This window comes from Limulus polyphemus, unplaced genomic scaffold (genome assembly GCF_000517525.1).
Source record: "Limulus polyphemus unplaced genomic scaffold, Limulus_polyphemus-2.1.2 Scaffold3978, whole genome shotgun sequence".
NCBI classification, from domain to species: Eukaryota; Metazoa; Arthropoda; class Merostomata; order Xiphosura; family Limulidae; genus Limulus; species Limulus polyphemus.
Window position 1 is genome coordinate 27,340 of NW_013669588.1, and position 13,605 is coordinate 40,944.

Here is a 13,605-nt window from a genome sequence, read left to right on the forward strand (position 1 = left end):
TTCAGTAACAATATGCCCGGACTGTCTGGCAGGTTGGTCCTCAAGCCATCTCAGAGTAGCTGGTGCAGCTTCGATCTCCATCCACATGCACTGTATGCCCTACTTTGTTCAGTAACAATATGCCCGGACTGTCTGGCAGGTTGGTCCTCAAGCCATCTCAGAGTAGCTGGTGCAGCTTCGATCTCCATCCACATGCACTGTATGCCCTACTTTGTTCAGTAACAATATGCCCGGACTGTCTGGCAGGTTGGTCCTCAAGCCATCTCAGAGTAGCTGGTGCAGCTTCGATCTCCATCCACATGCACTGTATGCCCTACTTTGTTCAGTAACAATATGCCCGGACTGTCTGGCCGAAAAGAAAAAAAAAGAAGCCCATCTCGCGGTTTCACATTTTTTCAATTAATTGTTTGATCGAAAGATCTGTGACGCCGGCGGCCAATTATCTGCACTCTCGTCTAAAAGTGGTCACAATTCTGGCATATGAAGTGTGTTGCAAGAAAGAGACTTTCTAGTGTATTTACTATATTTTAGAGTGAATATACATCTTTAAACTTTATAACTAGCAATCATAACAGAAGTAGTAAGCTTTAATGATAAATAGAATGTATCTATGTCTCGTCTGGAAGTATAACACGACCAAATGAGAAAGATAATGTCAAGCTTCGACTGTAGTTTGCTAGTAAGAAAATATTATAGTAACAATAATCCCAAGCAAACAACCAATAATAATATACTGTTATAGTTTGGAATCAAAGGATGAAATATTCATTAACATCATATTGTTTTAACTGCACATTTTATTTCAAAATTTTACTAATAGAATTATTTTATCTTTAACGCGAGATCTTTTCCTTAAAAGCAGAGGTGAAATTCTGCCGGTACTCATCGGTACTGAGTACCGGAACTCATTTTTGAAGGCAGTACTAGTACCAAGACTTATTTGAGCTGCTTTGTCGTTTTTTATCTTTACACGTAGTTTTTTCTTTTTTTCAAAAATAGTTCCACTTCACCCTACATAAAAGATATATCTCTGATGACACTGCATCCCCTGGTGAGTCAGCAGAGAATTTGTGCTAAAATCTGGGGTTCGATTCCTGGCGGGGAAAAGAGCGCAAATAACTTGTTATGTAGCTCTGCGCTAAACAATAACAACAACTGACAACATTGCTATACATCTTAAGTCAATTTTATAACCATTTTTTCAATAATTTTTTTATATGAGGCAAAGCTTGACTGAAACAGAAATGTTTGTCACGTTACAATATTTGAAATATACATAAATAAGCAAATGGACTGTATTAAAGGTACAAACCATTGAGAACCCAGATAACGTAAGTTTTAATTTACATAACTTACAAGTAACTATTTTTCCATTTGTGCTGACTGTTAGGTAGTGAGTGACAATGTCTTGAAGATGAATATACAAGATAATATGGGTGCGGTGTTTAAGGTCACAATATGTGAGATTATGGGCGGTGACATTCTTGATTTGTTGATATCGTTCAAACTAATTTAAGACATATCAGTAACATGATATATAATATCTTTGTGTAGTATTTGTGGAATAAGTCATGTTTTTCGAACGATGATAATTTACATACACAATTTCTATCATTACCGTGTGTTGTTTATAACAATTTGTTATATACATTTATGAAAATACTAGCGAAAGTACCCTGCTTCGCTCGGGTTATTAGGTTGCTATATTCAAGATGACTATGTCAGTGTGTGTGTGTATTCTGTATAGAAAAGCCAGTGCGTTTTGGTAACAATGTGTTCCAACAATGGCTTATATATATCATGTTGCTTAGCAATAAAAGTATAACCTAATATTGTTGTTAGGAGTCTATGTGCTGAAAGTATAAAATAAAATTGTTATTTGTTATTTTCTGTTTGTCTGTCTGTGATTTATATCTATAATGTGTAATATAAAGAACCACTTCTTTTTCTAATTGGTTTTTCGCTAGCTTGCTTCATTAAAAAGATCCGCACGCGCATAAGTAATAATACACAGGTGCACATTCTCAGGGTTCACTTAGTATGAGTGGAAAATTTCAGGTTTCTAGGTTCTTTTGCTCTTGGAGCTATGGCGGTCACATTTCTTTTCTATTTGGTTTTTCCTCATAAAAAATGCGCACGCGCATGTGCGCGCACACGTAAATAATTAACAATACCCAGGTGCAATAGATAAGTAGTAATACCAGGTGCAAACCTACAAGATCCATTTAATATGGGTGCAAACTTTCAGGTTTCTGGGTTCTTTCCTCTTGGAGATATGGTGGTCATACAACACAGACACGCACGTGCGCGCGCACACACACATACGTTTCTGTCTGTCTGTGATTTCTATTTGTAATATAAGGAACTAGTTCTTTTCTACGTAATTTTTCGCTAGCCTCATTAAAAAGGTGCGCATGCGCGCACGCTTCTTTTCAGTGTGGTTTTTCGCATAAAAAGATGCACACGATCATGCGCGCACGTACGTAGATAATTAATTAATAATACCCAGGTGTAAACCCACAAGGTCCATTTAATATGGGTGCAAAATTTCAAGTTTCTAGGTTCTTTCCTCTTGGAGATATGGTGGTCACACAACACAGACACCCATGTGCACACACACACACACATATACGTGTCTGTGTGTCTGTGATTTCTATTCGCAATACAAGAAACCATTTCTTTTCTATGTGAATTTTTTCTAGCTAGCCTCACTAAAAAGATGCGCCTGCGCGCACGCACGTGGATAAGATAAATAATAGCACCCAGGTGCACACCCTCAGGGTCCACTTAGTATGGGTGCAAAATTTCAGGTTTCTAGGCTCTTTTCTCTTGGAGCTATGGCGGACACACTTCTTTTCTAAATGGATTTCGCCAGCTTGCCTCATGAGAAAGATGCGTACGCGCATGTGGATAATATAAGTAATATTCAGGTACACACCCTCAGTATGGGTGCAAAATTTTCAGGTGTGTAGCTTCTTTCACCTTGGAGCTATGGCGGTCACATATTCTTTTCTATGTGGTTTTTCACTAGTTTGCCTCATTAAAAAGATGCGCACGTGGATAAGTAATAACACGCAGGTGCACACCCGTAGGGTCCACTTAGTATGGTTACAATATTTTAGGTTTCTAAGCTCTTTCCTCTTGGAGATATGGCAGTCACATTTTTTTTCTATGTGATATTTATCTACCTTGCCTCATAAAAAGATGCGCACGCACGTGGGTAAATAATAATATCCAGGTGCACACTCTCTGGGTCAACTTAGTATGTGTGCAAATTTTCAGGTTTCTAGGCCCTTTATTATTATATATCTTAGTTTTTTTATCAAAAAGCAATAAGTAGCACATGACTTAAAAACATTTCACTTGATATAAGTGTATCTATCTTGAAAGTATGCATAAACAATATGTGACGAAGAAATTCCTCAAACGATCGATGGGACTTAAAAATGAAATGCAATTGTAGCATTAATGTTTTACCAGTTATGAATGTAAATAGTTTCGATTTTTGTCGTAAATATGTCAGAAATAATTGAAATTACAGAGGCTCTTTGTATGCTCCATGCAATAAGAGAGGGAACTGGAGAAATCCCCTCAGTACCCCCAGTGGCTACTCCCACTGAATGATCTATATTTAGCCATAACTGGAGCTATGAAATTATGCATTATAAATAACTTTGACATATCCCGAAGCATTTGTATTTGATAGGTCTAAATGCAAAAGCCTGGGAGGAGTTAAAGGACAAACAACTAGAATTCCCGAGTATTGTAATTCTAAGGTGATGTGCTCTCTAGCTAACATCTAAACTACACTATCAAAAATATAAATTTATCAATATCAGTTATATTAGTTCTAACATCTCAAGAAAAATGATGTAACACAAGAGCATTTCGTTATTTCCGTACCTTGGATAACGCTTTAAAATATTTTCAAACTGGACCACATTGCATATAAAATAGATAAACAAAAGCGGTATATTACTTACTATGTGGAAAAGGTTTTGTTTGTTTGGAATTAAGCACAAAGCAACACAGTGGGCTATCTGTGCTCTGCCCACCACGGGTATCTAGCGTTGTAAGTCCGCAGACATGCCGCTGTGCCACTGGGGGGCCTGGAAAAGGTAAAATGTACCCTATTAAGAGAGATATATATATAGAAGTAAGACCCACATATAAGTGGGATACATCGTATATCATGGTTAACCTTTATTCGCCAGCCTTACGTGAAACTGTATACTCTTCTATCGTTCCCCATCATGATAGTACTTTGTTTTACAGCAGATTCATCATTCTTGAACGCTGAAGACTTTTCAGCAGTTGTCATTTTTGCCTGCCCCTAGTGGCACAGCGGCATGTCTGCAGACTTATAACGTTAGAAACCGGGTTTCGATACCCGTAGTGAGCCTAGCACAGATAGCCCATTGTGTAGCTTTGTGCTTAACTTGAAACAAACAAACAAACTGCAAAACCCCTGTTCAAGAAATTTGTTTGAAAGCATTGTTGTTTTTTTGTGAGTATATGAGGTGTAACAAGAATGGGCTAAGTACATCCCATGTATTAGACAGGTGCTTTGTATTTTTTTAATATCTTGTCTAGCTCTTTATCGCTCATAATTATTGTCGGCAATGCATCATTCTTCAGCTCTATTTCCTGCTGAAACTTTTAATTCATTGATAACTTTTTGAACTCTTGTTAACATGGTGTTAATTTGTGCAGTGAAGTTATCTGTTGAAGATTATTCGAACCCCTAGGTAATTTAGTGTTTCTTCTGGAGGGGTAGCACTGTCTACAAATGATGCTAATGGCTTGACTTAATCAGCATATTTGTTGTTGAGTGTGCAGAACATGGCTGTAGTTTGGAAGGGCTGATAACCATTCCTGTGGCATTGCACCATTGGATCACTATGCTAAGATATGGTTGCATCTTACTTTTAATTTCAGCTTTGTTAAGGGCACTGCTGTACTCTGGAATGTCTTCACTAAACGTTAGCACATGGCATCTGGTTGGACTATCAGGGTTGACTAGATTCATGATGTATATGTTTAAGAGAACTAGCAAGAGTGATTATTCTTGATTCAGACCTGTGTTAATGGTGATCCAATCTGATTTCCAGATTCTGTCCTTCATGATATTTTCTGATATGTAGTGCAGCTACAACCCATCTTACACATGTTATATTGACATCTTTTTTTGAGTACTTTATCAGAAAGAATGGGTAGCTCAGCTCTATTTTTGGGATCTTCCAACTCTAAAGTTATTTCCAAGGTGTTATGACCCACTTCAAACCTTTCCTCTATATCAACTACAAATTCAGCAGTATTGATTCCGGTTTCTTGTCCACTGTGTTAACCTCCTAATGATGATGGCAGTAGTGGTTTAATTTGTTGGGTAATACTTCTAGTTACAGCTTTCTCTGCGATCTTACCAAATATGTTTCTTGATGATTTGATGACGAGAATGATCCATCACGAGTTTGATAATGGCAATATTTCAAGAATGTTACCCATTGTTACTTTGATACTCTAAGCCCACAACATCCTACACGAATTATAGACTCTCACTCTCTGCATCCAGGTGTGGAAGATGTTTATCCCTTGTAATATAGAAGAACGAGGAATAAAAATAATTAAGAAAATAGGTTACTGTGTACAAAAGACCTACGAGAGGTGACAAAAAGTTATATTCTGAAGTTTGTATTCAAGCTCAATAATAATCGCATATTGTATAAGCAACATAAAAAAGATGTACTGAATCAATCAATATGGTTTCGAACCTTAAATTACGACATATTCCTTCCTAAACGATGATTCACTGGAACAGTATGGTATTCAGGCAGATTTAGAAACTTGCCACTTCTGAATCTGCAAAAAATACACCCAGAACCATGTTTATCCCTGTTTAGAGGCTACGACTATGGAAAACTGACGAATTTCTCTCTTGAGCAACATTTCATAATGAATGGCTTGAAAGATGGGTGATAAATAAGTCCATTTAAAAAGTTATTGCGCGCATTTGATTATTTGTTCTTTTGAGGACAGATTACAGGAAGACTGTATCACTGTTCTCATTCTGTTCTAATCGTGAATCACTACGTTTAAAGTATTTTGATTCAGGTAAAAATGTACAGTTCCCTCTATAAATCTTCTACAAAACCTATACACTTTTTCTCTTATGATATCTTACTGTTGAAAATATAAAGTATTGGGCAATCAGTTACGTACAAGCGTTACTCATAATTTTTGTTGAGTATAAATTTTTGACAAATCAGTTTGTAAAACAGTTACTCAGCAGTTCAGCGTTAGTTAGAAGGGGTAGCTGTATTTATGAAGTAGGTAGGTGGACATGGTAATATGGTGTGATAAGATCGAAGGTAAAGGCACGCCTCATTTGGCTCAGTAGTGACGTCATAACCAACGATGGTAATTTATTAATCATTTTCCATTTCGTCTAGATTATTTCTTTTTTAACACTTTGCTTATGTATATATATATATATAGACCGTGTTGGGTTACGAACAATGTGTAATTGCAATGAACGGTCAGTTTATCACAAGTATAGTACATTATTACAGAAAGTATAATAACGTAATACGTTGTACGATGCATTAGAATCCTGTGTTTGCTTTGAATAGAGTAGTACACTTTGTTTTTATAATATCTTAACTTTGTCATTGAATGACTGTGAAATGTTGTTCCACATGTCCTGTATTACTCCCAACTATTCAGCCAAGTTGATTTTCAGTTTTTATATAAGTGTCCCCCGGTGGGACAACAGTAAACCTTTGGATTTAGAATGCTAAAATTAGGGATTTGATTCAACTCCATGGAAACAACAGATCGCCTGACGTGGCTTTGCTACAACAAAACACACACACATTCTCTGTATATAAGCCCATACAGCCTTAATAATATTCATGTTATGATTTTGTGCAGTTCAATCTGCAGTTGCAAATGTTCCATCAGCCTCTTTACTTCGAGGTATTATTTTGCCACATTTCTATATGCTTGAAACCACTATCTTGCTAAATGATAAATCCCTGCCCAAGATATTTTGTTACTGTGGGAATGACGTAATGAATAATTATGTGTTGTACTTATCAGCATTCGGGGTACCATCAGTTTGGTTTATATCTCTAAGGCTTAGACACACTTGTATTGGTTTCCCAGCATGCTTTATTGTAGATGTTGTACATTGACCCTGATAGCTTTCTCCGCTCTACAATTAAACAAACCACTGATTAATTGTTACCACATGAATGTAGATTCATTTGTAAAAAGTACCATCTTCTAGCTTTGTTCATCCCATTGTTTGAAAAACAATGCTCATTTCCTCTTTTTGATTTTATTAATCAGTGGTTTTTGTGCAGTTACACAGCCATTGAGGCCACTTCATGCTAATATTATTTTACTGTATTATAATTCATATTCACATCTGTACTTACTTACAGCTGGGACTTTGGCAACATCTCACCTTAATTATCGTGTATAATATAATAAACATTCCTCGAATTACTGAACATTACTTTTAAAGAGTTCAGACTTTCTACCTTGATTGTTTCTATTGTTAGCAGTAGTATGGCTTTCTCATGTACACCAATTTCCCTTGACAGTAATTGGGGAGGATCCACTGAATAAGAAGATGTTCTAGCAGAAAATATGTGTTGTGAAAGAAAGAAAGAATCTGGACAGTATATAGAATACAGTGAAAACAATATTTGTTTCACAAAAAACGAGAATGAATGTATTTACAAAGAACGACATATGTACTGGAAGAAGTGAAAACCAGTTATAGATTGAGAAACAATATCATTATATACATAAAACATCCACATCACTGTTGAAAATTTCCATCTAAAAATAAGGGAGGGTGTATATTTAAGCTGTCACCTTACCTGCTTGTGAAAACGATAATAGTCTACTTTCCCAAAGTATGACTTATTTTACAGGAAATTTTCCTACGAGAGAGTGCACATGACACCAAGGTGAATAATCCAGGGCAATAGGTAACTAGGGTTAAAGGAACTTAACTAAAGTTATATGTAAAATTTACACATACTTGTATGTATAGAGGTTGTTTTTAAACAGATGTAAACTTGGAACTCGCATCTTCTACCGTACGGTTTGACGTCACTATGGCAGAAATTCCTTTCACTTCCACATACTGTCCAAATTCAAGGTAACCAATGAACAGACAGGGTGCAATCTATGTGGTGCAAGACTGTCTGTTGCAGACTTTAACATTGTAGTATGGTAAAGTCATACTCTTGTAACATTATGATCCAGTTAGAAACTGTTCCTTCTGGATTTAAAAGTTCTGTTGTCACTTCATTTCTACCATACAGGTATTACTTGAGGAAACCCACAGCTGCAAGCAATTATTTGTTTGTTATTCAGTATTTACATTCAGGGGCAGTCAGTGTCCACTTAGTGTGTGTGTGAGCATGTATTTCATTTCATCCTACCACTGTGATAACACTATTTCTCGAATTTGTATTTGACAAGATGTTTCAACACCAGAGCTTTACCAAAAATGTATATTGCAACTGCAGTGTTTGGTCACATTCCTTTGTCCACCTAAAACCATACAGTGATATCCAGTTTGGTTTCGATCCTCACTAAAATCACTATCTGGTTTCGATCCTCACTGATATCACTGTCTGGTTTTGGTCCTTAAGTGATATCAAAGTGGGTACCAAAACAAGATTTTTACTGAAAAATAGAGAAAGCAAACCTGATGCTTGTGGCAGAGTTCTAATCAATTAACAGCGTAGAAAAATAGAAACTGTACTGATGTCGCACCTCAGTCTGTCTGAATTCAGCCATTCATCTGAGCTGGACAGCCTGTAGTTGCAGATCAACATAAGATTTTTCCATACTGAATACAGTAACGATTTTTCAACAGAAATAACAACAATAGAGCCCTTTTAAGGAGAAAAGCATCGGTGAAGTTGATGTGTAATGAAAGTTCAAGCTGAACCTACGTACCAATCAAAAACAATAGTAATCTTTAATATCACTTGATTTCGAACAAATAAACGTTACTTTCAATTGGCATAAAGCTTGACATTTTGATTAACAATCCGATCTGAGAAAACGTCCACGTAACTTACTTATAAAATCCTTCAACAAAACGCTTAATGTGAATAAGATAGTCAGCCTCTCCCCACAGTCTGTTGAAGTATTGAGAACCGTGTGGTTTTATGTTAAGTGTAAGATGTTATTCAGTCCCTTCCCACAGTCTGTTGTAGTGTTTAAAACTGTGTTTTTACATGAACTGTAAGATGTTAGTCAGTCTCTCCCCACAGTCTGTTGAAGTATTGAGAATCATGTGTTTTACACGAACTGTAAGATGTTAGTAAGTCTCTCCACACACTCTGTTTAAGTATTGAGAACCGTGTGGTTTTACGTTAAGTGTAAGATGTTAGTCAGTCTCTCCCCACAGTCTGTTGTAGTGTTTAAAACTGTGTTTTTACATGAACTGTAAGATGTTAGTCAGTCTCTCCCCACAGTCTGTTGAAGTATTGAGAATCATGTGTTTTACACGAACTGTAAGATGTTAGTCAGTCTCACCACACACTCTGTTTAAGTATTTAGAACTGTGTTTTTAGATGAACTGTAAGGTGTTAGTCAGTCCCTCCCCATAGTATGTTGAAGTATTTAGGACCCTGTGTTTTTACATGAACTAAAATGAATCGCCAATAACAATAATTTACGTGTCGTCTTTTAAGTCCATAAGATGGTTTATGTGTCGTCTTGTAAGCCCATAGTGATGATTTATGCGTCGTCTTGTAAACTCGTAACGATGGTTTATGTGTCGTCTTGTAAGCTCTTCGCGATGGTTTATGTGCTATCTTGTAAGCCCTTAGCAATGGTTATGTGTCGTCTTGTACATATCAATAAACAAAAGAATGGCCGCTGTTTATATGTATCGGGAAACAATAGGACTTTGAAAGGTACTTGTTGTCCGAATGATCCTGTAAACCTTGTTTTGTGAATAAAGATACACTTTATTCAGTATCGAAGCAAAGCCCAATTTTAATGTAAACCGCAATGGATGACAGGATATTTATGTGAAATGTAAGTAAACAGTTTTTCGTCTGTTTGCAAAATCCATTGAGGTCTCTTTTTTTCATTCTTTGTTCAAGATAAGTCATTTTGTTTGGTTGTTGTTTACAGGAATAAAAATGAAAAACGTAACTTTTAAGACGTATTTCTTTTCTGTTAAGTTACTTTGTGACAAAATATTTTATTGAATTTCTTTAAATTGTTTTAGGTAATTTCAATGATAATATTATTTGTAATATTAGTTATTTTAAGCCTGGCGTAGCCTGGTGGTTAGGGCGATCGACTTGCAATTTGCGAGTCATGGGTTTGAACCCCTTCACAAGACATGCTTGCCCTTTCAGCCACAGGGGCGTTATAACGTGACGATCAAGGTTTGTCGCTGTATGATGTTGACCAGCTGTCTGCCCTCTAGTTTATCGCTGCTAAATTAGGGACTTCAACTTTAAAAATAACAATAAACTATCATTCTTACACTTCTTGCCATTTATTCGAGTTCTCGTTCTTGGCGGTTGCAACACATAAAGACTCGTAGCGCCACCTGTTGTGTATTGGATTCAACTTAAATAATTACAAATTGTTTAATTTAAAGGAAAGTTTTTCTTTTTCTGTGCCTATTGGTTCTTTAGATGTTGCGTTTACTGAGTTGTGATGACATTAACAGACGTTACTCATCCTGTTTTTTTTTTCCGAATTATCGATGATGGCTATAGTGGTTATATTTCCAATTTTGTCGTGTTATTGTCGCATGCACGAAAAGTTTATGAATTGATTTGTTTTTGCGCGTGATCATTATATGTACCTTTTTATTCTCTATGAGGTTTCTTGGAAAATAAAAATAATTTTTAAAAATATTTATACCATTCATCTGGGCTCTAATGCAACCAGTTTCAGGGTAAGGGTATTTCATTGTATGCCGTTGAAAATAACAATTACAACATTTGTGTAAATTCTGTTTGTATAGAGGATTTTAGGCTTCTGAGCTGCATGTAGTGACGTAGAGATATTAGAAATATCTTCTATAAAGTTTGTCAGTATTAATGCCAGGCCATGGGGATAGATAGTTGGGAAAAAAGAATAGTTATGTAATTAAAACGTTGAGATGCTGTACGTTTTTGTATGTTTTTAGATAAATCCTAAAAAAAATATTTAATCCTTTTGAAGGGGGGAGGGAGCTAACATAGTTACTTCCAATAGCATAAGAATTGAACTTAGAGTGTACCGCTATCTTTTTTTATAAAATCTAAAGTTATGTTCCATCATAAGTAGTGTAGAAAACCTTCTTGAAATTATTATTTGTTTGAATAACTGATTACACAGATTTGTTTTTCAATGGTGAAATTATTTGTTTACAACTTGAAATATGTTTTATTGAAGTATAAATTATTATTATATGTAGAATCAAAGTTCTTTTAAGTTGAAATATATTTTTCTAGTATTACAATATTTTACTTGAGAAAAACTTTTACTGAATAATAGAAAAACACGTCGGAAGGACAAAAATGCAGTGGCGCCCTCTGAAGATGTGTCCAAATTGTATTTAAACTATAAGGTACTTAAATGTACAGTTCCAGTAGCACAACTGCGAGAACTGGCTGAACTACCGCCAGGGTTGGACTACAATGAATGGCTGGCTTTTAACAGTGAGTATTTTAGTTGGTTCATTCAATAGGTGAGTTACCCTCACTAGAACTGAATATTGATTGAATTTTCAAAAGAAAAATTCTAAATTAAATAGTTTTCTCTATTATTTTTTATATAATTTGGATCAGGTTAATACATTGCTTTTATGTAAAGTTGTTTCCCAATAACAGTTGAGAAGATACAAAATCATTAGCTTTTGTATTTCATAAAACCGGCCCGTCCCTGCTCTATGATAAGCTTGAAGTCTTATAGCGCTAAAATTTAGAGCTCGATCCATACAAGGGCACAGCATAGATAGCCCCCTGTGTAGACTTGCGCATAATTAAAAAACTTATAAATAGAAGGAAGAACGAATAGGAAGGTAAACTGCCTTTTAAGACGTTAGAGTATACTTTAAATTTATTTGACAAAAGTTTCTGTGCATCCATTTATAACTGGCGAGCCGCTGGTCCGATTGTCACCAAACCTTGTGGACTCCCTGGGGAGTGACATAATGATGTCATGTCTTCACCCAGGGGCTCAATTGTTTCCCCGTTCGTGGCACGTTAGCTAATTGTTTTTAATTCCTGAATGAATTTTTGCTGTAAAATGTAGTATAAAATAGAAAATAATGTGTAATTATTATAGTAATTTTGTTTTTTATTGAAAGTGTTTTTGTTTATTCAAGCTGGTGTTAAATGATTAGGAAGTTTTTGAAAAATAAAGTTATTTATGTGTGTGAAAATGTATCAGCATTGTTTTTTTTCTCTTTGTAATTGCCCCGTCCCCTCCTAGTGGCTCAGTAGTAAGTCTGCAAACTTGTGATGCTAAAATTCGGGTTTCGAGCACAGATATCCCAATGTGTAGCAACAAAACAAACAGTAATCACCCCAAGTGGCTCAGCGGTAAGTCCGCAGGCTTACGACGCTAAAATTCAAGTTTCGATACCCATGGTGAACAGAGCACGGATAGCATATTGTATAGCTTTGCGTTTAGCAAAACCAAACCCCTTTCTAATTTTTAATAGATGTGAAAGTATTTTTTCTTTATTTTACCGACTTCTATTTCCAGACAAACATCTTTCCAAAAACCACGCCATTTGTTGTAATATTTCTTAAAGTTATCTTGAAACAGAAGTTTTGATGAAGAAGATGTCCAAGAGATTAGTCTAAATGTTTGGAACTTTCTTTCAGCACTGGCGTTCTTTGATAATGTGAATTTAATCTATGGAACAGTGTCCGAATTCTGTACAGTGTCTGGTTGTCTGGATATGACGGGGCATTATAACAGGTAGGTCTTTCTGTAATGTCACACCACTTTGTTCAGTTCTTCTCAAAAGCAAAGTGTTACGATCGTAAAATGTTTAATTTATCATTTATAAGACATACTAAATTTCTTTTAATAGTCGAGTCTAGGAAATCATATTTCTCCTGAATTTGTTTTTGTGTAAGTCATTTTCTACCGTGAAATCTAGAGTGTATTTACAAATGGACTTTAATGTTCTAGACAATATTTATGGTTCGACGAAAAGGATAAACAATGCACGGTAGCAGCTCCGCTATATGTAGACTACGTGATGACGTTCATACAGAAAACTGTGAATGATGAATCGATATTTCCCACCAAGTTCGGTATGTAATTTACATGGTCACTATTTCACACCAAGTTCAATATTTCACTCACATCATCAGTATTTCAAACCAAGTTCGATATACCTATCATATTATCGATATTTCATACCAAGTTGTGCATGTTATTGTTACGTATTGAGAATTTAATATAGTCCGCCGATATTGTAGTTAATTTACACTATTTGCCAACAAAATTGACACACACCGTCTTCGTTTTTCACACAAAAACGTTTTAATATATATACAACAGTACAATTTACAACAACAATTATTACGAATAGTTACCACAAGC

The 13,605-nt window shown here is 35.7% G+C and overlaps 1 protein-coding gene across 1 annotated transcript in view; it reads left to right on the forward strand.

Annotated features, from left to right (window-relative positions):
* LOC106470389 (MOB kinase activator 2-like) overlaps nt 1-13,605 on the forward strand; it is a 39,941-nt gene that overhangs the window by 22,919 nt on the left and 3,417 nt on the right. Inside the window, exons 2-4 of the mRNA XM_013930939.1 lie at nt 11,517-11,702; nt 12,876-12,972; nt 13,189-13,313. Of these exons, the coding sequence (XP_013786393.1) occupies nt 11,517-11,702; nt 12,876-12,972; nt 13,189-13,313 (408 nt within the window). The remainder of the gene's footprint in view (nt 1-11,516; nt 11,703-12,875; nt 12,973-13,188; nt 13,314-13,605) is intronic.